The 26,163-nt window shown below is 43.4% G+C and overlaps 1 protein-coding gene across 5 annotated transcripts in view; it reads right to left on the bottom strand.

Annotated features, from left to right (window-relative positions):
• Nucleotides 1-14,002: 14,002 nt before the first annotated feature.
• Nucleotides 14,003-26,163, bottom strand: part of SRGAP2 (SLIT-ROBO Rho GTPase activating protein 2) — a 230,731-nt gene continuing 218,570 nt past the window's right edge. For all 5 annotated transcript variants that reach the window (XM_084853307.1, XM_084853309.1, XM_084853308.1 and 2 more), the window contains 2 exons: nt 25,734-26,061; nt 14,003-20,832 (listed from right to left, as the gene is read on the bottom strand). In XM_084853307.1, coding sequence (XP_084709433.1) covers nt 20,449-20,832; nt 25,734-26,061 — 712 coding nt within the window. In that variant the 3' untranslated portion in view covers nt 14,003-20,448. The remainder of the gene's footprint in view (nt 20,833-25,733; nt 26,062-26,163) is intronic.

The raw sequence follows: 26,163 nt of genomic DNA, 5'->3' as shown, positions 1-26,163 counted from the left end.
CAATCGGCGCCGAACCAAGAAGGGTACCAAAGCCTAGCAACCGCTAATGTCATGCTTAAGCCCTCAGGACAGGTGGTGAGTTGCCCCTTCAACAGTGTGTATTGGAATTTTACTCAGACCGAAGAAACTGAAGTGATGAGAGAACTTAGATTTCAAATGGTCATAATAATCGCTATAGGTATCTAGGAGGCTGCCTTATAACGAGTCAAACCATTGGTCCATCCATCTTGCTCAGTACTGTCGACTGACTGGCAGTGTCTCCACAGGCTTTCAGACAGAGGCCTTTCCCGGCCTCACCTGGACATTCTGGGAATCGAAACTGGAAACGTTTGCATGCAAAGCAAAACTTGTGCTCCACCACTGAGGTTTGACCTTTCCCTAAGGGGAATGTACAGGTTGTATTTAAATTAACGAGGCCAACAGCAAGCCAAATTAATGGTAAATACACTGTTGGCTGATGGGCAACTACTTTGAGTTAGATGCCAGCTGTTAGCTTACTATTGTTTGTGTGGGCAAAGAGTCAATCCATAACTGGGTCAAGGTGCAAGAAATGTTGTTGGCTCACCCAGACCAGTCCTTGAAGCAAGCGAGAAATATGCCTTCTGTGTCATTTCACTGTTGTAGGAGTTAGACTGGACCCTCCCTCTGATGTCACACGATTCTTACGTTTTAGTGACTTAACAGCTCAGGCCATTCTCACAATTCACATGTGCGCATTCAATGCATCCTGGGCTTAATTTGTGCCAGAGCTTACATGTCCACTTTCAAAAGGAGAGAATTAATACTGGAATGTGTAAAGCAGGGGTGTTGAACCTCAGGCTCGAGGGCTAAATGTGGCCCACCTGGGTTTCCCAAGATGGCCATGCCCCCTTCCCCTTGGTGGTTTCCCAGCTTTTGCAGTTTTCCCTCCTTCTAAAAGGTTAAAAGGCCTCTCTTAAGACTTAGTTATGAGTAGTAAGAGCTTTAAGGTAAAATATGATGGCATCCTAGGTTTTTGTTTTGCCTTTTGCCTTCAGCCCTGCCTGTCACTGGAGAGAGGTTCTCCAAAATTGAATTTGGCTCTCAGGCTGAGAGAGGTGCAACACCCTGGTGCAAAACAATGAAGAAAAGGTCCCTCCTGCCCTACCATTGGAGAAGCATAGCCTATCCCTACATAGTTATGATAAAGTTCAAGGCTTCGAGATAGGCTTGAGTCTTGGCTCTTTAGAATTAAGCACCAAGTGCATCCAAAGCTTCCAAGCTGTTCCAAACCACTTGTACTCACTACATCCTGATTTCATCCTCATCAGCAGCATTGCAAATGTAGCATGGCAGATAGCATCCGGGCACTAGAAGCAGGAAATAATAGCTATGAGAGAATGACTAAAAAGTGTGAATGACAGTGAAATCTCCCTTTGGGTCCTGAAATTTCAGCATATGCGTTCAATGAAGGTTAGAGATATGTGCATGTCTTTTAATGAAAATTGAGAGCTGCTTCACAATTTATGCAATAATCATGTTTGCTGCAGCTCCGTTTGTGTTATATGCAGTTAATATATGAAGTAATGCTGTGACAAATCCTGCCCCCTGTTTTAGGGAATTATTTATCTCCCTGCAAGAGAGGCATTGTTTTTTCTGCCTCTTTCTCGGGGAGGGGGGAAAATTTTAAATACATATTGCCTTGGCGAGGGGGACTGGGTTTCTACATACCTTTTTAAGTTTAGTGGCTGAAGGATCTTCTTTCTATTTGGGGCAGGGATTACTTGAAAAATGCCCCCAGCATGAGACTCTTTACAGACAGGCTTCTCCAGCCTGGCAGCACTTCTTGAACTCCTATGAGACTATGCGACCATGCCCTCTCCAATAGGTACGAGGAAGAACTCCTGGCTTGCAGAAGCTTCTTTGCAAAGAGTCCCGTCAAACAAGAGCAAATGGGACTCTTGGAACTTTAGAAAGCCCCATTTACTCTTGCTTTGCCGAGAAGCTTCTCCAGCCTGGGACTGCTTCCTGAATGCCTTCAGGAGAGGGTGAAGTCACGTGGTCTCATGGGAGTTCAGAAAGAGCCACCCGGCTAGAGAAGCTTCTGGGCTGCTCAAAGAAGACTCTTCAGCCACCACCTACACTTAAAAAGGTAAGCAGAAATCCTCCCCTCCTCCCCAAGGAGAAAGTTGTTCAAAATTCTCACTTCCCCAGCCTCATTCATCAGAGTTTTCATTTCACATCCACCCCGAAATGCCAAAAATGGAAGAATCAAAATTTTCAGCACAGCACTAGTATAAAGCATGAAGGGCAGACATCTGTGCACAAGTTTATGCACCTCCCAAGGAGCACTGATTGGCTAGGGCTCCTCAACATGTCTCCACTGTATGGTTAGGGATGCATGTATACCTTTCACATATATATCGAAGAACTGGATGTGGAGATTCACAGGATATCATGGCTTGTACCAGCTCACCTGATTTCATCCTTGAAAAATATAAAGGTGTGTGCATGCACACAGACTTTCAAAGTCATACAAAAGATTTAGGAATCACTGGCTGTGAATCCTTCTGCTCCTAGAACCATCATAAAGAACTAGTCGACACTTATCCAAATACCGTTTTATTTTTCCTTTTACAGTCAAGCTACATACAGGCTGCAGTCCTGGACATACATTCTTGGGAATAAACTATACTGAACACAGTGGGATTTTCTTCTAAGTAAATGCATATAAGATTGCACTGACAATGTCCCCAGCTTTATTATTTCACTTATTCATTTTAGGCATTTATATGCCACCCTATAACCAAGTTTTCAGGGTGGCTTAGACAGCAGGGGGCAATTTGTGGCCCTCCAGAAAGTTTGACCTACAACTCTTGTTATCACAATTGGCTAATTGTAATCAGCAAGGCTGATGACAGCTGTAGGCCAAAACATCTGGAGGACCACAAGAAGGGATGTTGGAGAAATCTGGAACAGATCAGATGAGTTCAACTTTTTCCATGGACTTGCGGACCATTTTTTTTAATGGGGGGGGGATTTATGCAAATGCACATTTACAACTCCAGTTCCATCAATGAGTGGACAACAGAATGAAAGACTCCTGACATTCTGCAAAACACAGAAGGAATGGATTTAACAAAATCTGTACATCCCTAGCCACAAGTTGCTCACTCCTGGCTTAGAATAATTAAAATCTCATTAACAATGAATGCCTCTCTCAAGGAGGGAGTGATGCCATCAGCCCTCAAGGAGGCGATGATAAGACCACTGTTAAAGAAGCCCTCCCTGGATCCCCAAGACTTGAACAACTTTCTCATGATCTCGAATCTGCTGTTTTGGGGCAAGGTGATTGAGTGGGTGATGGCTTTGCAGTTGCAGGCATATTTGGAAGAAGCCAATTATCTGGATCCATTTCAGTCAGGCTTCAGGCCTGGGCATGGGAGAGAAATGGCCTTGGTTGCCTTGGTGGATGATATGAGGAGGGCTCTGGAATGCTCTTTCTTTGTTCTCCTCGATCTCTCAGCGGCTTTTGATACTGTTGACCAAAGTATCCTCCTGGACCACCTGGAGGGGTTGAGCATAGGGGACACCATATTATGATGGTTCCTTTCATTCCTCTCTGGCAGAAACCAGAGGGTAGCTCTGGGGGAGGATACTTCAGACCCTTGGCTGCTCACTTGCGGGGTGCCCCAGGGTTCTATTCTCTCATCAATGTTATTTAACGTCTATGTGAAGCCACTGGGGGCTATCATCAGGAGGTTTGGGGTGCAGTGTCACCAATATGCAGATGACACACAACTTTACCTCTCATTTAAATCCTCACCAAAGGTGGCTGTAGAAACCCTGTCCAAATCTCTGGAGTCGGTGAGTGGCTGGATGGGAAGGAATAACCTGAAACTGAACCCTGACAAAACCAAAGTACTTTTGGTGGGAGACAAGGGGAGGTTGGGGGATGTTGACCTGGTGTTGAATGGGGTGCTGCTGGCCCTGAAGGACCAGGTCTGCAGCCTGGGGGTCATTTTAGACTACCAGCTGTCCATGGAGGCTCAGGTGTCAGCCGTGAGCTGGGCAGCGCTGCACCAACTCCATCTGATATGGCTAAACATCTGCTCCCATCAGTAGTTCATGCCCTGGTCTCCTCTTGCCTAGACTACTGCAATGTGCTTTATGTCGGGTTATCCTTGAAGAAGGTTTGGAAGCTATAGCTGGTGCAGAACGTGGCGGCTCGCCTGATTAGAGGCAGCCGTCAGCAAGATCTCATCACTCCAGTGCTGAAGGAGTTGCACTGGTTACCAGTTGTTTTCTGGGCTCAATTCAAGGTGTTGGCATTGACCTTTAAAACCCTATACGGTTCCGGTGCAGTCTATCTTAAGGAGCATCTCCAGCAACACCAGGGATGCTGCTCAACGAGATCAGCCTCGGAAGGCCTTCTGTCTGTCCCATCAGCCAAGACAGCTAGGCTGGTGAGGACTAGGGAGAGGGCCTTTTCTGTGGTGGCCCCCACTCTGTGGAATTCCCTCCCTAGTGACTTCCGCCATGTCCCTTCTTTGATGAGCCTCTGCCGGGCTTTGAAAACCTGGCTGTTCAGGTGGGCATTTGGGGTGGGTTAGGGTTTTTTAGAGCAATGTTGTTTTGTTTAGTTGATCATGTAAATTTGTTGTATTTTGTATTGTAATTTGTATTGTATGCTGCCTAGAGTGGCCGGGTAGCCAGCCAGATGGGCAGCTAATAAATCTAATGAATAAATAATAAATAAAACAGTCAATACAATAAAGTAGCTTTGAATCACCGCTCCTATCCCAACCCCACTTTTGCCTTTTTAGAGAATTGCACTTTAGTAACTTCATAGGAGTAAGTAACTAAATAACTTCTTTTTGCTTTGTGTCCCCTCCCCATCCCCCAAATGCTTTTTGTTTTTTGTGTAGCAAAAATTTGGGAGATGAGGAGGTGGACTGATGCTGAGGTTCAAATAAATTATCTCATTAAAAGGATTTTAAGGCTTGCCTTACATCATATAAGGGAATGCCACCGCACAGCAACCACTAACAGAATGCTTTTATTAAAAATTGTTATTTGGGACATTGCTGTTAGTTTCCCACTTCCTCTACTGCTGGCTAGAAACAGACCTTGGCAGCCACCTGAGCCCACTGGAAATCAATGGAGGCTCACTGGAGATTCACAACAATAGATGCGGTGTCCTGTGGATGGATTGAAAATGACTTTAAGAAAAACAGCTTGGTTTGGAGCCTACAGATGCAGATTTTGTAGGAATGGTGCTGCTCCAGATGGTGTAGACTCACTGTTCTCAAGTAAGCAAAAGATTTAACATGCACTGGAGGATGGAGAACCATTTCCAAAAATTATCGTTTGCTGAACTAGCTTGCTGAATCAGTTTGGCCCCAAGAGGACTGAAATGCTGATACCTCTGGAAGCTCACAAGCAGGTTATGATGGGGATTGCTCAGGTCATCCAGAGTCTATCAGTGATATACTGCCTCTGGACTTAGAGGATCCATTCTTAGCAGTGGAGGCTGGTGGCTCTGATGTCAGTGGGGCGGTGAATCCACTTCAGGTTCCAGTCAGACCTCTAAAGGAGCTATCCAAGGCTCCACACCTTGGATAGCTCCTTTAGAGTTCTGACTAGAACCCGGAGGGGATTCACTACCCCACTGATCGGAGCTGGCAGCCTTCACTGATTCTTAGCTATTATGGCTCACAAGTGGAGACCTCCAAAAATAATTTGCAGCTTCTGTACTTCATACTATCTTTTTAAGAAATCCACACCCCCTTTTCCCTTTTAACTGTAAGTTAAATATAACATTTTCATTTTAAATACTATTAGTCTGGTGCAGGCTGTTCTTCAGGATACAGGTTGGTCATATTATTACAAATGGTAACCTGAATTCAAAAACAATATACTTCATGTCCAAGTGGAGTTTTAAAATTCAAGCACACATACACAAATGTGCAGTTATACTAGTGAATATTACATAGGAACAAGAGGGGATCCGTAACCAAATGTTGCCTGACTGGAATGTTCTTCTTCAGGGCTCCAAACAGCCTTGAACATGAGACTTGTAGTGGTGTTCAGTGCCCATGTTGTGGGGGGAAAGGGGGTTCAAGAGGGAGTGAAGGGAGAAAGGATACTTCTTTTTCCTTGCCTACCCACTATGTCCTTCCCTCAGTGTGCAAGAAATAGTCTGAGCTGGCTACCTGAGGGCGTTTTTATGTTCACACCCTTTGATACCAGTATGTGTGACTGGTATCAAACAGGGTGAAGCATCATGGGAGTGTGTAGAGAGGTAGAGAAAGGCAGGAATTAGTGAACAAATGGTGCAGCAAAATATTTAAAGGGTTGGCCATAGTGGAGGAAAAGGGGCACCACTTAGGATCTGCTTCATGCAACAAAATGTCTTGGGCCTGCACCGGTTACTGATGATATCATTTTACTACAAGATGGAACATGGATCAAAGTTAGCAAAGGGTAAAGACAACAGATGTAATATAAACAGAGCTTACAGTGAATTCTCAAGCTTCCCAAATGAAATGACAGACATGCTCCGCAGTCAGTCATGCTCCTCTCACATGCTTCAAATGGACTGTCCACTTCTTAATTTTATTTAAAGCACCGCATGGACTTCCACTTGACTATCCATTTAATTCACCATCTTTTAAGGGTTTTTTTTTTAAAGGAAAGTTTTAGTACAAAACTTCTCTGGGGATTGGGACATGTTTCTTGGTGACAACATGGGGAGAGGGAATCAGCACAGTGTTAGTTTAGAAGAAAGATTAATTTGAACTGAATGTGGTGAGGGGTCTTTAAGAGGGGCCTCACTGTTCTCTCCATCTTATGTGTGGCTTCACTCTAAGAGCGTTTTCATACCCCAGACTTTCAAATTAGCTTTGAGCCTCTCTCATGGTAAACACAAACTTGCCAGAGAAATTCTAGTCTTGCTAACCATATTTATTTATTTAAGAATATTTCTGTACCACTTTTCATTTAAATAAATAAATAAATCCCAAAGCGGTTCAGAAGATAAAATCATGATAAAATACCATAAAACAGTAATACAATGACATATCTTATTAAAACAACGAGCTGGTCAGGGAAACGCTGGAGCAAACAAATGTGCCTTAAATCGTTGGCAGAAACACTCCATACTGGGAGCCTGCCTGATCTCAGTGAGATCATTCCACATGGTGGGTGCTACAATAGAAAAGCCCCTGTCCTCCGCACCATGGACAAATGAACATCAGTAGGCCACAGTACGGTAAGCAAGGCCTCCCCCTCAGAACGTAGAGACTGGGGCAGCTTGGGGGAAGACGGTCTCTGATATATCCCACTTTTATACTGAAGTGCTCAAAGTGCTTTACAATATTGAAAAAATACAACAGATTCAGCAAGAAATACATGCCCACAAACTGAACAACACAACCAGCTCTACTTCAGGAGGACCCATCATTTGATGTTCCTTTCCACAGAGTAGTTGATGTCAGTTGGCCGGGGGGGGGGGGCGGTTGGGCAGTCCAACTGGAGCAGGCCCTGCTCTTCCCTTTGCCTGCTCCTGTCTTTCTGTGGGTGGTTGTTACATATATTATGCCTAGAGAGACCTCTGAATGATCTATACCAGCCTTCCCCAAGAGTGGGTGTCCTCCAGATGTGTTGGACTGCAACTCTAGTCATTCCATCTGGAGGACAACAGGTTGGGAAAGGCTGATCTATACAAACATTAGTCTGAGTGAGTTGAGGAAACACTTGCATTACATTGGGGAGGGGGATTCAATCTTCCCTCAGCACTGCCAGAATGAACTCTGGCATTGTTGGTTCCTGTGAAACCAGAGATGGAGAGAAGAACTTGTTGCAACCAGCTGAATTTCAACTCTGGACAGAAAACAGTTTGATTAAACATCAAAAGCCCTTCCTCCTCCCCAAACCAAACCTTACTGTAAATAATTAACTCCCTGGAACGTAAACACAGGGGGCTTTTAGAGTCATAATTGCAAAAATATGATGTGGTTTTCCCGTTGGAAAACAAAATAAGAGGTGAAGAAGAAAAAAGGAAAGGAGGCACCAGCTGAATGAGAACACACTCCCTTTGCTTGCCTCCCTCCAGCTGGGGGTGACTTGGAGGAATGCTAGCCCCCCCCCCTCCATCCCCAGGCTGCCTCTGCAACAGCATTAAGATGAATCCTTCTGTAATCAAGGCATTGCAGGAGGTGGTCATGCTCAGCCACATCCTGTTAGTAACGGGACAGGTGTGTTTAATCTAAAATGGATGAGAGCTGAGAAAGCATGGGAAGCATTAGATGCTTCGGTGTTCATTAGCAACTAACATTCCTTGGTTAGTCAAGGGTTAAGGCCAAAGGGAGGAAGCCCCTGGGGACAGAGGAGTGGAAAGACAGCCTGGATGGTTGGGTTAGCCGGATTTTTGCCTGGTCCTGCCGCCACATTTCCTTATAATACTGTACATGTGGTAGTCTCTGAAGTGCCCAAATTTGGTGAGGGGAAAATTGCATTAAGGCTTTGTCCAGAGGGCAGCCTTCCCCATGGCTGATTTTGTGCTGTAGCACTGAACTCTGTGTGGCATATATTGCAAGAAAGAGGTGCCCACAATATGTTGTGAAATTCTCACATACTGGACTGTGCTCCCTGTCTGGAGACACATACAGAGCCCTGTAGTTCTAGCCACTAATGGAAAGATAACACAGGATGATGACAAGTGGATAGGAGCTGCTCTCTGTGCGCACATGTGCGTGCGCGCGCGCACACACACACACAGGGCAAGTTCACGTTATGAAAGACCATGCTGGAAATAAGCCACGGTCGATTGGTTGTTCGCTCGCCAACTCACGTTACTCCCGACAGACGATCAGGTGCTCTGTGGTTGCCATGGCTTGTCTCCCCTTCAATCCTCCCTTGACATATTCCAGGGTTCTTTGCAGCACAACTCCTTGTATCCTCTTATTCCCAACGACTGACGGCTCCCCCCCCCCCACCGATCACTACATAGCTGTCAAATACACATGTTGCAAAGCACAAAACAAGGTCTCTGGTACAAACACTTTATTGGGTTACATAGCTGAGATCACAAAGATGATAACAAGAAAACCCCAATATGTATAGAAGTAGTCAGGCAAATCTGTGCACTTACCCAAGTCGATGGGAGAAAATGATGATGATGAGGATGATGACGACGAAAATTTGCAAAATTTCCCCTGTGGACTGAATCTGCCCCGCTTCAGTCTATGGAGGAAATGTGCATAACTTTTTAAAATCTGCTTGCTCAAACTTGTGCAAATTGGGCAGGGAAAATTTGCACAAATTTCACTTTCAGTCAAATATATAGAGAGTGGACAGGCAAATGTATGCATTTGCGCACTTGTGAAGGACTAATAATAATAATAATGGAGGAAATGTGCATAACTTTTTAAAATCTGCTTGCTCAAACTTGCGCAAATTGGGCAGGGAAAATTTGCACAAATTTCACTTTCAGTCAAATATATAGGGAGTGGACAGGCAAATGTATGCATTTGCGCACTTGTGAAGGACTAATAATAATAATAATAATAATAATAAAAACCCATTTGTGCACGTCAGAAGGACCAAAAGAAAAAAAGAGAGTTGTGAATACGTTTAGAACATTCCCCAATATTATTTCTGTATCACTGGAGGGTGGACAGCACTGATGACAGAGGAGGGCGGGAGGATGGTGGCACTAGTGAGAGCATGAGGAGTGGCCAGATTTTTCTCTGTTCTTGCCAGGCAGCTCCATAGCCCATTCCGACAACCCACTCACAAGCCACTCTGCCAGGTTCAGATGTCACGACAAGCCACCCTGAACTATCCAACAATAAGCCATGGATTCTCAGGGTGGCTTGTGTATGGTTAAGAAACTACGCCGAGGAAACTGCACCAGGTTCAAACCTTATGACAAACCAGCCTAAACTAAACAAGGGTGAGAACCCATCGTGGCTTATGATGTTGTGCGAACCAGATCATCATCTTTATGGTGCCTTGTCCCATCTTCCTGGCATTGGTTGCCCCATACTTGCTAGCCAGACTAAAGTGCTGAAATCCCACCGAGGTGAGAAGGCAATCCATCCCCAGGGAAGGCAAAAGAATTATGTAACCCTGAACATCCGAGCCTTCATTAAATGTTGTCCTTATTCGCAAGCAGTGATAAGAACTAGAAACATCAGTGTGAAAGCCAACATTCCTTTGACCCAGGTTGGTTCTGTCTATGATGCCCATAGCAGACAGGAGTGCTCTGTAAATGTCCTCCCACCTGCAGGGGACTCACTTATTATGGGTAGCTCTTGCATGGCTGGGAGTACATTTAAATGACTTATCACATGGGGTGTGGAGCTGATTGCATGGGTGTTTCCACTGGAATTGGCCCCTGTGGAAGAGGCCCACACAGTTAGGCTCTGCCCATGTCCTTGGATCATAACAATCCCCAAGAAATGTAGGAGCTCCTCATATAGAAGCAACTCCCACATCAGTGAGCTCCACGAACAATTTATGGATACAGGAGATGGAAGAACACTGACTAAGCTAGCCTTCCTCAAGCTGGCACCCTTCTCCAGATAGTTCCACTGGCCATGCTGGGTGTAGATGATGGGAGTTGTAGTCCAACACATCTGGAGGGCACCAGGTTGAGGAATGCTGGACTAAGCAACCCCTGAAGAATGGGCACAATATGAGTGGAATTTTGTTAATGTGTGTGATTAATTTGTATCTGTTCATGTGAATTCCCTGGTGGTTTCCCATTCAGGTGCAGGTCATGCCAACACCTGCTTAGCTTCAAACACGGAAGCACATCAGTTTCCTTCAGACCATTTCTAAACTCCTTCCTTCCTTCCTTCCTTCCTTCCTTCCTTCCTTCCTTCCTTCCTTCCTATAGCCATTCCACTCTGCTTCAGCATCTCACTGAATTCTTTCTATCCCATCTGTTTTTCCTTTAGGTGAATTATGCTGACAGCATTTCACTGTAGGCTTCTTGTACTGCTATTAACAACCACTCATCGCTCATTTCCCCCACCCCCTGCAAACAAGGCCAGTCGTTTTCTACTTATGGACAGCCTTGTTTCTGTGGCACATGTAGATTCACCCTTCCATTCTCAGAATGCTCATGGCTGACGGAAGCAGATCGCAGTGGGCATCCGCCACGAGGCAGGAGCCCAGCATGGTTGCAAGGCCCATTCCATATTGCTGCTTGCATTAATCTCCCTGTGAATCATCAAAATCTCAGCGGAAATAATAGTAGCAGATTCATGGCCAGTTATTGGAGCATCACCAAGGCTTGAGAAGGGCTATAATTACCCTTTGTAAAAAAGAAAGAAAAAAGATGACAACACGTTATATTTTTAGATATTTTAAAAATGCATATCCAGGATACAAAGGGAATCAAGCTACAGACTCGAATTTCTGAGTTATCTTCCATACAGCTACATGACTGGGCAACTGTTACACATTGGAGATATTGGTTTTCTCCTACACCTTTACAAAAGAGGTAGCTTTCCCTCCATCACCCCTTGACTCTCATCTAGATGTAAGCACATTGAGCAAAAGTAGGATCCAAAATACAGTACGTAGGTTCTTCATTGGGAGTCATGAACAGAAGTCTTGCTTGAGGTTGTAATTAGCATGTGCCCCCAATTCTTAATCTCTCTCCCTGCATCCCCAGAATGCTTCATATGAGCCGTGAGGAACTTGAAGAGCTAAATGTCCTTCCTCCCCCTGCCTTCTATTCTCCTCCAGCTGGCACCCAAACATTCCATGTCTCAACTGCAAAGCAGAGTAATCCTTGTAAGACATCCTTGCTTGGCTGGCACACCCTGGCCATATGAGACCCAGCAGGTGGCTGACCCTTTGTGTAGTAGACCCATTGACCATACATGTCTCAGCAGGAAGTGCCTATGCAGGTCAACTATTTTGCTTGCATTTCTCATCCCCCCCAAATGGTTCTTGTTCTTTGCCTTACTGTAGCTTCCGTAGTTACCACAGTTGCCACCTTCATGGAACATTTTCACATCATTTTGTCTGTGCATTTCTCATCCCCCCCCCCAAATCTTGTCTGTGCATTTCTCATCCCCCCCCCAATTGTTCTTGTTCTGTTTCTTACCAGTTTCCATAGTTACCACAGTTGCCACCTTCATGGAACATTTTCACATCATCTTGTCTGTTCAGGATACTCTGAATATATGTCATGAAACCTCTATGAACTTCAGAGGATTCGAAGGCATATTCTAGGGTGCGCACATCATCATATGGGGTACTGGGCAGGTTGGAAGGCACTTTGGTATTTATTTATTTAGCGTATGGCACACATTACCAGGGAGTCTATAATGTTTTTACATGGTAGATGTTCTGGCGCTGGTAGTTGCTCATCTTTGCTGCACTGATGCATCACAAGGGGGCGAGCTAGCTTTGCATCAGCTGGCCAGCAGCGTTCTTAGGGAAGTCAGCTCATCCGGGCTTTTTCTCCACCGCTCCTCCGCCAATCGCGTCCAGGCAGATCCAGCACTGGTTCCTGCTCCCTGCATAGAGTGCTGCCGGCGTTCCCCCCCACTGCAATGGGGGTACCTATTTATCTACTCGTAGATGGTATGCTTTCGAACTGCTAGGTGGGCAGGAGCTAGGGATGAAATGACGGGAGCTCACTTCCGTCACGCGGAGCTGGGCTCGAACTGCCGGAGTGTCGACCATTTCTGGCCGGCAGACTCCAGCGTCATTAAGCCACCGCGCCACTGCGTACCCAGGCACTTTGGTAATATGGCCCAATGAATTTCATTACAGTGACCAGTGTGTTCCTGCAGAAAATACTTGCAGCCCTAGAATATAACAACTGCAACCTGCAGATCATCAGGTACATTGATCAGGTATGCTTAGGACCTAGTAAGTGAACATTAGCCTGAAATTGTGGAGCAGAACTTCTCATCTGAGAGGGGAAGAGTGCTCAATCACACTTCTGTGCAACATTTTGATGTCTTCTGTTCTGTTACTGTATATCAGAGCAGAGGGACAAGAGTGATAACCTTTTGAATAATGTGGAGTTAGATATCCTGCTTTCAACAGTGCCACATATTTGTTCTGTAAAGGTACACACTTCCAAACAGCACGTGGCCAACTCCCACTTTTGGCATTTACAGCATCTAAGAGATTTGGGGAGGGGGGGGTGTCTGTGCATGTGGCTCACGCTATTGCCTACTTCTGAGTGGACAGGCACTGTATTCAGCTGACGTTCTTCAGTTACATCTGAGTAGGCAGGCATTGTAGTGAGATAACTGAGTGTGAGAGGCGGATGTGTTGGATTTTTAAACTCTTTCACAACGCTTCAGTTTGCTGACACTGTGCTCTGTGGCTGCACAGATTTTGGGAGTTCTTTTGGTGGGAAGGGTTGCCACTTTTGCCTTTGGTGCCATCCATCACTGGAATACAGCCCCTAAGAGCGTCTTCAAAATGGAATTCGGTCCTCAGGCTGAAAAAAGCTTAATTGGGCCCAGGGCCAACCTAAGATATTTTGCAAACAGCAAGAGGGCACCAATCCCCATTCCGCATATAGAAGCAAACTGGCCTGGCAGTTGAATCTTACTTTAGCACTGGCACTGGGAAAGAACCACACCTGAGGGCAGCAGGCTGGTTTACGGGGTGCAGAACAGGCTGTCTGGCACACACAGATCTGGCCTCCAAGAGACAGGAATGCCTAGAGGAGAGCACTCAGGGGGAATGGCTTTGGGAACTGCCACTGCTGCTTCCCAGTATTTACCACCTGAAGCAGTTGCTTCACTCTGCCAAATGGTAGGGCCGGCCCTCATCGGGCCTTCTTCTAGTGGCTTCCCAGTTTAAAGTACCAGAATAATTTATTGTGTTAAAATTCTCAGTTTCTTCTCCTTCGCAGACACTTCCTTCCTTGCATTTCTACTACAGTTTTCCACGCTGTCCAATCTTTCACACCCCTTAAAAAAAGACACATTCCATACAGAAAGTTACACAAACCAGCCATATTCCCATAACATGGACTCTGAATCAGGAATCTTCTGGGCTTACAAAATTTTACTTCCCTTGTTTTCGCAGGAGGTTTGCAGGAATCTGCTTATAATAGGGAGGCAGTTCTCAAAGAGACAAACAACTCACTCTCCATCTCTCCTGCACAGATTAGACATCACACAGTTTTTCTGTAGGTCAGCACTTCCACCATACCCAAACATTTATTTCTCCAAAACTATTGCTAATGACAACAGATATATTCGTTTCCCCTCAGTACGGATTTAACAATTCCAACACATTTACTCCTCTAATACTGTACAATACTGTACCAAAAAGAAAGAAGAGATGTACCTCCAATATTGTACATAGTAGTATATACAAAGTACAATTTTACAGTCTTTTGTTTGTTTTGCTTTGAAAGGAAAATATATACACCATATATATAGGTTGGTGTAGAAGATAAGAAACAATGGAAAATTGCTTTTAAAACAAGAACAATTCATTCCAAACCTATTAAAGCAGCCGCTGTTAATTAAAAAACAACAACCCAAATAATGCACTGAATGGACCCCAACCTGACTTTGCAGAATTAGATTTAAAACACAAAAATTGAAGCCTGCTAGCCTGTGCAATTGAACTGTGTTACATACAGTAGAATCAAGACACTGCTGCCATTCATTTTCTCTCTCTCTCACACACACACACACACACATATATATATATATGCATGCGCTTCAGCATTTCCTGTATTTTGGCTACATGGATTTCGGTCCTTTACATCATACTTCAAATATATTGCTCTAGCAGTTTGGCGCCCACAGAACTCAATCCATGAAGCTCCGTTTAGGCAGATTACAGCCTTCTACTTCCAGAGGGGGAGCGAGCAAGCAAGAGTGAGAAAAGCACACAGACGTCTTCTTAAAAATTATTATAGTGCTACTATAATTGAAGGCTTAATTTCCATCCCATGGAAATTTCACTTGTATGGAAACATGTCATAAAAGATACTGGCTTAAAGATATTGTACTCTGTTTTGTTTTTTAGAAAAATCAAATAAACCTATTTGCTATAGAAATTCTAAAGTTGTAAAAACAAAACAAAACCCCAGACATAATAATACTTCCCCACTCCCATGCTTGCAAGATCAACTAAGATGGAAACATCTTATTAAATTTTGTTTCCTTTGCTTTTAAGCATATGAATAGGAAGAGTTGTTAAAACATTTGAAAAGCAGCTACTGCACGTGCATAATGGTTTGTGCGCTACACAGCAGAGAGGCAAGACTGGGTTTTCCTAAGCTTTGTGCGGTCTGAGCATCATTTATAATTGTCTGAGATGCTGGGTGGGAATTCTGGGAGCTCTCTGCAAAGCTATAAGCAAGGTAGAATTCTCACCATGAATTAACTGTTTTAGGACTCAGCTACCTAGATATGGGAGATATTCAGCACCACATTCACATCAAATTTTTGTGTGTTTAAAAAAGGTTCCCCTTTGAGAAATTGCAGCCTAGGGACATCCATTAAGAGACTTTCTGGGTAACAATATACAACTTGGCAGAAACGGGCAGGCTTGTAACCAACCAGTCGGCTCCAACTAGACTTCAAAAGGGACTGGTTGCATTCATGATGCTCAAGGGCTTTCTTGCATCATGATCAAAGATCAGATGTTGGGAATTGGCACCTTAGGAGTGGAGTCCAGCCTACTGGAAGATGCTGCCCGTCCCCAACTACCACCCCTTTTCCTCTCCTCCTCTTGAAACAGATCAGAAAGTGGGAGAGATGAAGGCAAAGGAGACAGATATGCCAGGGGAAAAGAGGGGGCCTCATTCCTTAGTACACTCCAAAAAAAGGAGAATAATACAAGAGTGGAGGGTTTCTCCTCTCCCTGGTATGCTTCTGTTTTCCCCGCCCCTACTCCCCATTTCAGATAGTTAATTGGGAGTGAGAGGGAAGATATGGGGAGTGCGCTGGTACTTGGGGTGGCAGCTTGGCTTTCTATTCCCACATTCAGATTGGTCTGCAGATGACAACAGTAGTCAACTGAGGCTAGGAAGGTAGTTAAGACTTAGTTGTCCTGGTCTCAAATAAGTGCTCTATACAAGTGAAAATAGCATGAACAGAGTTACAGAGATGACATTTTGTGCTGCAATGAGCAGGCATCAATCTTGGCAAGACTAACACTTGTGGGCAGCAGAGGTGGTCGCAAGGAGAATCTGACCATCAGCCAGCCAGGAGTCTCAGTTTTGGTGAAGGCTCATTAAAAGCGGAGTCCCAAAGCCATTGCCACTGTTGAAGCAAAAGCTAAAACTGAAAGAGCTCCTGCATTCTTGCAGCATTATCTGAATGGATTATTATTCAAATAAACAATCATATAGTAGTATGAGAATTAGGTATTTTTTTTGCCCTACAAAAGCCTTCTAAGACTAAGTATGTAGAGCAGCCTTACCTAACCCGGTGCCCTCCAGATGTGTTAGACTACAACTCCCAGCACCCCCCAGCCAGCAGCATCCCCCAGCCACTGCATCAGAAGTGCTGATGCAGTGGACAGATTCCTTCATGGTCACAGTGTCATTTAATATTGTCCAGTGCTTCTCCAGTCATATTTCAAAGTACTGACATGAGAACTAAGCCTAGAGTTTCATAAGGGCCTTTAGGTTACCAGAAGATGTAAGAAAATGGGATGTTAAGCAATAACGGAAACTTGTTGTTCCAACTGCCGGTTGGAAGAAATGAGACGTTACAGCTGAGTCATAGCTCAGAAGCTCCAAATAATAACAACTAAAGTGCTCTTATTTCCCTCCAAAGTGTCTGCTTAGATCACCCCCATCTATTGGGATCATCTTGCCCAAGACACTGCCAAACAAAACTCCATGATTCCAGTTATCAGCATTTTGCTTTAAGCTTGCTTGACACAGGTCAAGCTGTATTTCTCAGGTCTAAGATAATATCCACCTTGAAAATCAAACATATAAAGAAGTCCCAGCTTTACAACTAGCATTTTGTGGATATATCTAACCTACAATCAAATAGCGCAATCCTACATGTTTACTTGGCAGTAACTCTCTCTGTGTTTAATGGGCCTTACTCCCAAGTAACTGTAAATGGGATTGCAGCTGGGCTTAGCAAACCTGACTGGGGCTGGTGAGTAGCGACGAGGCACATCTACCACCCCATTTCTAGCCCTACCAGCTTGCATGGTGGTGGTGAAGGGGGATTGTAGAAGTGTTTTTACCATTCTCCTCCCCATCCCCATCAAGAAGAATGGGGGAGAAATTAGCTACATCAGCTCCAGGGCAGGTGTAAGTGACAGGCCCAAATTGGGAAAACAGGGCAGCTTTGGATGTAGTGGATCCAAAGCTGGCTCCTCCCCCCCCCCCCCAGATGCCACGTTCTTGGGCTTTCCACTTATGACTTCTGGTGGGAGAACCACCAGTGGCAGCTTTCTGTTCAGGAGCAGTAGGGGCTTCCATCATGGCAGAGCGCCTCCCCCCACCCAGCATTTCTCTCTGCTGGTAGGGGCCAGCGAAGGAGCACAAACCCCATCCAGCCATCAACATCAAAGGTTCTTAATAAGTTTTAAAAACGTCATTCCTTCTTCCCAGAGAACTTGGATGTTTGCCGTGTGTAAGTAAGTGGGGGAGGGACTTCTAAGAGAATTTTCAGTGCCTCCCTAAAATAGAATGATGGGGACGATTTGTGAGAAAGCCATTGAAGTTAAGTGATGTAAATCAATACAGGTTTGTAGTGTAGATACGCTCTAAATGTTCTATTTCTCTCTCTTCAGTAATTTGCCCACCAGAGATGTGCAGAAAGCACTTCCCTTTCCAGTAATTCAGGGGCATGAAAATCTTGGAATAGAAACTGCTCCCAAGTCACCTAGCCTAAAGATTTAAAACTAGGCAATTTAAGTAATGCGTTCTTGCAAATGTGATGCATTTTTAAACTAAATTGCTTAGAGCTTGCCTGTGAAAGGATGTTTATCATATGTAGATTTGCAATATAGGTCACGGTGCACCTTTGAATTCCAGTTGGATAGCACGCAATATGTTGCATATACGCTCACGTTTCTATTTCCTTTGTCAGTAGGTTCTCCCCCCAGTGTTGAAGTTAGGGTGAAAAAAGCAGAGTTAAATATACAAAGATTGGTCATTTAAATCTCAAACTATTAAAAAAATTGTCAATTTTCACCCACATACCAAAAGATGTTGAAGACATGAAAGAACCTTTTTGTTGCAAAGTGCCTTGGGTAGCTGGGTTGCTCTTCACTGGTACAAGACATGGTATAAACCCTAGACAAAAAAAAGGCATTGCTAGTGTGTTTTGAGTATGTTTCCTATAAAGCAATTCTACTAGGGCTGCTAAAGCCTTGTGCTCAGGGTGCTTCATGTGCCTTTAATGATAGGGGTACATTTTAATGATAGGGGTACATTCAACAGGATTTGCCTGTCATAGTGCTGCAGCCCTGATCTGGCTTAGGAGTCAGCAACCCTAGCAGGACCTTACCAAAAAAATGCAGTAGCTTTGCCTGAGTGGAAAACTAATCATAAAAAGAAGAATGGATTAAGAATCCTGGAGAGGAAGTCTGTCCCATCCTGAGACTTAATGATAAAGTTGCAGTGCTCAGGCCTTTCAGCTTGAAAGGTCCAAGATGTAGAAGTAACACGCACACACATACAAGGGGTGGGGTGTCAGGGTCTAAAAAAGGCAACGTCCTGTTAAAACATCGCGGAACAATACTGTCCCCGCAAAATCTTCCACGTGGCTTCCTTTCTACCATAGCGTGTGAGATTGTCAAGTCTTATTTAGACATAATTTTTTTTAAAAAGTAAAAAAAAAAACACCCTTGTATGGAGATTAAAAGAAAATGTCTGCCCAAGTAACAAATTTATATTAATCTGAAATGACTATCGTCAAGTTTGTTCACAGAAGATTAAGTATTTTGCTTCTATTAAAATATCAGTAACTTATTCCATTCATAAAACCACAAGAAAAACAGACTGCAGCTCAGACCTATAGCATGAAAGAAAACACATTTCAGTTCCTTATCTTGCCCTCAGTTGACAATCAAAGAAGTGTGATAGAATCCATTTTAATTCAGAGTTCTTTCGGCTGGCAGTGATAAAAGCAGCAGAGAAATTCCCTGTTGCTTTTGAAGTGTGCATTTTCTTTTTCTTTTTAAAGATGGTTATCATCTTGAAAAATTAATTCCCATTCAATGCAAACAAAAGTCCACATAGTCTGTTGGAACGTGGAACACTTATAATCCATCATGGTAAATACCAGATACTAAGCTGATTCATTTGACTGTCTGTACAGTACTTGAAGACATTGTGATCTATCACAGAAATATGCTGCATACTGGACTACGTCCATGTCCTACAGCAGCTTTTAGTTTATTCGCCTTATGCCGCCATACCACAAGCTCACAGCAGACTGACCCATAAGGAAAAAAAGACACACACACACAGATAGGGTCAAGCTGCTAACTCAGACTATAAGATCTAGAGTTTAGGACTGTTCAGAACTAGAGGGATTGGCTTGAACCCATTTCATCTTACAAAGAAGATTATAGATGTACATATTTGGGAAAATGCCACTCCAGAGGGGAGTGCAGGTGGAGAGAGAGAATGAACAGTAGCTGGTTTTCAAAATGTAACTCATTTTTTTCCCCATCTTGTCTCCTGAATCCCCATTAAAGGACACAGAGACTGTTCTGGAGAAATGGTTTTAAAATCTCATTTCAAGGTATTATGTTACTTTTTGTTCTGGAAGCACCAAAGCAAAGTAGGGAGCGTTGAACCATGCAAGCTCTCACGCTTTTGATTTCCCGTGATAAGAACTGTTTAATTTTAAATGAACACATACTTGTGTGCATGTAGTATGCCTCAATTAAACTGCTCGTGTGGCACTATTCTTGATGTTTTTGAACTTAGGACAGAAAAGTGAGACCATGTATGCCTGAAAAGAGGCAGGCTGTAATGGAAAGTTAACAGACTTTGTGGCACCACTGGGCATTGTAGTAATGCGCAAAAATAGGCCCCAGGCATGCCCAAGTCCATCAAAACTAGCAGGATCAAAATGATCCATGGATGACCAATATTGTAGTGGTTGAAGCACAGAAGTCCTTTCTACCAACCTCCAAAACATGAGGGCACTGAAGGTTTCTCATGGTGACCAGACACTTCAATAAGGCATGGACTAGTTACCAGGAACAGACTATTTAGTTTTGTCCTTTCCTTACTGATTGCATGGTGACCTCCTACAAGACTTTCTATGTCTCAGATTACACAGAGTTGTGGTGCCCTAGTATCACTGATGGAGGTGCAAAGTGAGGTTTAATTAGCTGGAGCTTTCCTGCTGGGAATATCCCTGGCAACAGTAACTTGCAAACTAATCTTCAGCAGAAGTTTGATACTAATTAAACAGAAATGTTAATGTCTCCTTAACAGGATCCCCTCTTCTGAAACAAAAATGCTATATTCACAGTAGGATTTCAAGTTCAGACAGTACAGGACTTGTCAGTAGACTGTTGAGATGCTGAGGTGACTGCAGGGCTTGTGGTGTTTGTTTTGGGGAAAACTGCAGGCTTCGGCCTGGTTGCTGGAGGTTTGACCTGGGCAGCCATTTTGACAGACTTTGCTGGCCTGAAGGCGCAGGGAATGTCGCTTGCTGTGCTGGCACTCCGCTGGAAAGCTGGTTCAGAGTCCTTGAGGATCTGAGTATGCAAAGGGCTGGAAGGCTCTGAGGTGGGTGCCACAACAACAGGGGAGGTTTTCAATGGTTCCAAGGTGTCAAGAACAACGTCTGGCGTGTGTTTCACATTGCTTTGCCTTTCTAGCTCCCGCAGCTCATTCAGAGCAGAGTTCATAGTAGCTTCAATATCCTGCAAAAAGAGAAGTCAGAAGTGATTACAAGTAGCTAGAAACTAGCTCAGCTAATTCTCTGTGGTGACTGGAAAATATTAAGCAAAGGCGGAGAGTAGCTGACTCAAAGTCCAAAGTTGCTTCTGTCAGAGCAGGAATGATATTCTATTGAAGAACCCTGAACCAAAACTGTTCCTCTTGGCAAGACCAGTCCACTGGTCTTGCCAGTAACTCAGACAAGATGGGAAACTACATGGTGTAAGGACCAGCATGCTGCTAACTGAGTGAGGTTGGATACAGATCCAACCAACCAAAAAACCCCTGCCATTAGGGTTCAACTGGTAGAGATTTCAGCTGGATCAAGCATGATCTCATATAATTACATGGGTGGACTGGAGTTAGGTTTTCCTTACTTTATGAACATCGGCAACTGCATCCTCTCTTTTAACCCTTGAAATTAGAGCTCAGCAAATCAATGGCCTCTATGGTTGTATTTTGACGTGATGGGAAACTTTTGCTCAGTTTGGTAGGCTGTATGCTGTATGTGTGTGTATCTCACCTCACTTTTGTTTTTGGTGCCTCCCTTTGTTGGCAAAGTATATGTGTGGTGCAAAGTATATATTGAAGGTAGATTGCTGCAGAATTTCAGTCAGGAGTGAGTGCCAATCCATAACACTTTTCTCAAATCTCTCTCCGTTATCTGATAACTAGCAAAAAAAAAAGGCCATCATTTTCACAGATAATAATCTGTTCTTCTTATCCATCTCTTTGGGATATACTGATGATCCTTGAGGATGTTGTTACTCATCACAAGAATGGAAACATACATAAGCCACTAACTACATAGCTAATGGGCAACCCTAAACCAGGACGACGGCACATATCAGCACCTCTTCAATGAAGCTACTCAGTTATTTTATGGTATTTTAAAAATTCACAGACTCCTTGCAGATGTACGTAAAATTGTTGCTTCTATGACATATTTCTCTCACTTTATATGAATGATGCAGGAAATAGAGCAATATATGAAAAGGAACAAATATCAAGTCAGCATTTTGTTTTTAACCTTGGCTGGATCATGAGCTACAGGTTTACTTAGAATTTCAGCTATGGATGCGGCCTTGACTGGCGTAATCGGGTTCTTGGAGAGCTGAAATGACTTAGCGTTTCCATGACTCACAGTTTGGCTACAACATTTCACTTTCCTCACAGGCATTTTAAGGCACACAGGGAGGTAAATCAGTCAAGGAGGAGGACAAACCAAAGATAGTAACTCAGTGCCTCTTATTGCAGTCTGAAAAGATTTTAAAGCAAAATACAGATCTCAGAGAGATACTGGTGTCAAATGAAAGATGAGTATCTCACAGCATTTGAAACAATACCTGACAGGATGTGAGGGGGGAGCCCTAATTTAATACAACCCATTTTTCTTTTATTGATTGTATTCCCCCATGGAAACAGTGAATTACATTCTGGCAGGAAGAGGAGAGTGGATAAAAGCAGAATTTAATTGAAAAACAAAACAGATTGATAGATGCTATTCAAAGCATTGCAAAAAGATATCAGGAGTATGCGATCCATATGTAACCTTCTCATAAAGACAAGAAATTAAATATAACACCAGGGCAAAACACATCTCTGCAGACAGGGACCACAACAGGCATTACAGACTAAACTATGGAGCAAGAGGTATGGAAGTTGGGTCCTATCCAGGCTCCTCAGTATAGCCAAACACCAGCCCTGGTGCTAGCAGCAGCAGCTGACGTCTACTTACAATACCAAAATGCAATTACATGCCTTTGAAATTGGTAAGATGAGAACACAGGATGGGCATAGGATTGCAGACCAAATGTTATACGAGTATAAGTTTTGATGATATCAGTAACTCAACACAAAGATCTGGACAAGAATAGACACCTGTCAGAGCTTCATGTGTGTGTTTGTTTAGGTCCTGCCCCACTGGGGGTGGTGTAGTGCGGTGCACTTCAAGGGATGTAGAAAACGTGTGTGGGTAACATACGCACAGTTTTGCCTGCTTATTTCAAAGACAGACTTTTGGAAGCTTTGACCTGCCACTAGTTTGGTGCTTTAAAGAATGATCGGTTCGTATTTGGTGGGACTTGATTCTGTTTGATATATTCCCACCCCCACCCCACACAATTTAGAATTAGTAGTTTTTAAAATATATATACTGAAACGTGCCCCCAATCCCACAGGATAAGGCAGGATAAACAATGAAATGAAATAGCTGTACAGAGGATTAAAGGCTATCGCTTGGAAGGGCCTGGGCCAGATAGTAAATATAAACGTTCTTACTACCAGAATACCTTCCTCTCTCTGAGTCTCCACTTGGCATCAAGCAGCCTTGTGATTTCCCCCCTTCCAGTATAACTTGCTTCCTTGGAATGCCTAGCTTTGTAATAGGAGATTCAAGTGTGCCTGAGTTTTTGACAGACCCATCATGTACTAAAAGCAGAAGACCTGGCCAAGCATCCAAGTACAGCACATCTACAGTTGGAGAGGAAACCGATGGAAAAGTCTCCTCCAAGCACATAGTATAGTACTGACAGTCTTAGCTGTACTGCTGTCTCTGGAGAACAGAATGATATTTCAAGCCTCTAGCAATTTTAACAAATGATTTTCGATATGTTCCAGAATTGCTCAATTCTATAGGCTGTCTGAGATGCATTATTTTTGTTTGCCAACATAAAAGAAAACTGTATCAGCTCCTGTTGTTAAAGGATTAAAAGGTGAACAGAGATATGGAGCTGTATCTGAAAAGAGCTTGTCAAGCAAAATTGGGATGCAAGGCTTCCCTGCTGAAGTCAGTAGGATTCTTTAAACACATTTTTGTGGGCCTGCATCCCACTCTGGACCAAGATAATCAAGATGTTGCACTATCAACCTTTTGTGAAAACAGTACTCATGTCAAAAGGTGAAGGGGAGGAAGAGAATCACATGATCATGAACACTTTAAAGCTAGTTTCCTTGCTGAACTGGGGAAAAATATTCAGACAAGAGAGAAGGTTTCTTCACTATGTGGGCTTGGTCTAAAAGTCTCAGCACCCACATCTGGCCACAGCTGTGTATGCATGTGCACGCACACACACGCACACACCAGTGAAACTATCCAATACTCCTGCCAACAGAAACAAAGAGAGCTGCTTAGTTTGAAGGTAGCTCCTTATAACAGATTGAAACTTAGAAGCACAAAAAAGGGGGTTAGGAAAACCCCAGACAAACAAGACAAATTGCTTTTGTTTTGGTGGTGTTCTTTCATGATCCTTCAACCCCTAACCACAGTCAAATAAACTCATAGAACTGGCTGAAGGTTTAAAACATTGACACTGAACATCCTGCTTTTCAAACATCCTGGACTGAGGTACTAACACCATTGGAACAGTAATATTTTCTGTAACAGACACTCGCACTTTTGGAAAGCATACAATATCAATATTGTATGCAGCTTTCTTTCCACAAAATCTTCAAGTGTATTTCTCCCAGATGATTCAGGGGAAGTAAAATTACATGATCAAGCTTTATAAATGATGACAATTAGTGGAAAAGCCACACAACGAAGAAATAAAACAATATTTTAATTCAGATAATTATACTAGAAAAAGCAGGACTGCTGAGAGTAGTTATAATGGTACTATGGGTCCATTCCCTAGCTGTTAGTCTCCTCAAGGAGGTACATTATCAACTGTAGAAAGAGAAAAGGAGGGAAAGGATATAAACATTTAGAGCAAGTGTGTTTACATGCACTACTCACCAAGGTGGAACACCTGGGCAGTAAGAGATGAGTTATTATTATATAGCATGATAATATCCAACAGAAAAGATGTACACTATATAAACAAAGGAGTTCTAGACAGTCTGTGGTCTCTTTCAACTTCCACATTTAGATAACTAGAATTTCAAAGACCCTCAAAGCTCTGAGTGACTTCCTGCTTACCTGGTAGGATTTCTGTTGTTGGCAGCACAGGAATCTGGCCAGATCTCTCAAGTCTACACTGCCTACCATGACAACTGCTTATAAAACTAACAGGAAGCCTACTCTGGCATTTGTATTCTGCCATGACTGGAACTAAGAGCGCTAGGTCATCAGGGCTTTAACTCTTCTCACATAGGCACGCAAAGAGATGAAACAATGAACTTTCAAGGTTTAAAGGAGTAACACATGATCAAAATTTGGTCACGTATCCAAGGTTCTTAATAAAATACATCTGTCAGCATCTGACTGGGATGCTTTAAGACTTAAACAAGCTTGAAAACAAGCTAAATGTGTTCCTTTTAAGCCTCTGTTGCACCACTGAATTTCAGCAGTGTGGCAATGGTCGGATGGTTCTGGGGGTGGAAAACTGCCCCCAGCCCCCACCCCCACCCCATAGTTGCCCACCCCTGCTTTAAGTAGAAGATATGGATCATTTCCAACATCTATGAAACTATGGAAATTGGTCCCATGCTGTCTAAACACAGGAATTGTTTCATGCTTTTTGGATTGACTAGACATGCAGCAATCACAAACTGAGCTGGCATTTTAGAAATGAAAAACAGAAATTCAAAATTTTAAATTTAAAAAATTCAGATTTGAATTTGAAATTCAAAATCAAAGGTTACCTCAGAATTCAAAACTTGACTTGTTTTGATCACCTCTAAGGGGACGTTTCCTGATCTGAAGCAAATACTGAAGCAAAATATAAAATATTGACATCAAATAACATTTGTTGCCAAAATCACAATATTCAAAGAATATCTAGAATATATTTTGAGTATTAGATGAATGACAGTGAATATTCAACATCAAAATCCACAAAGAAGAATTTATAAAAGGTAGGCAGGCATGGGATTGAAAAGTTCATTTGCTACTGTGTGGAAGTTAAGCCCTGTCTTAACTTAGCCTGGCCTAGAATCTTATTACCTGTGCAATGACTTCAGGATCCATGGGTCTGTGGTTATTAAAGCTCTTTGACCTTCCTGCAGTCACATTTTTCCGGATATGGGGGCTATCTATCCTGTTCTTTAAAGAGGCATGTCGGCTGAGAGAATTGAGGCTCCCATGGCCGCTGATGGAACATGCATCTGGTACCTCCTTCGGGAGACTTTGGCTCATAATGGGTTGTGAGGAAGGACGAGAACTGGCCACAGCTCCTGGCAGGGTTGGTTCTCCCAGTGAGCTGGGCAGTCCATGGCTGTCACTTTGACGGAAACCTCTTCGTATACTGCCAGACTCGGGTCTCTTTCTTTGCCTGTCATCATAAAAGTAGCACAGGAGATACATTTTTAAAAAATGGCACAGAATTATTTTATTTATTTATTTATTTCTTCCTTTTTGCAATATATATATTTAT

The sequence above is a fragment of the Heloderma suspectum genome, chromosome 4 (genome assembly GCF_057233095.1).
Source record: "Heloderma suspectum isolate Gila_16-S chromosome 4, 16-S_ref, whole genome shotgun sequence".
In the NCBI taxonomy this organism is placed as follows: Eukaryota; Metazoa; Chordata; class Lepidosauria; order Squamata; family Helodermatidae; genus Heloderma; species Heloderma suspectum.
This window is presented reverse-complemented; position numbering and strand designations above follow the sequence as displayed.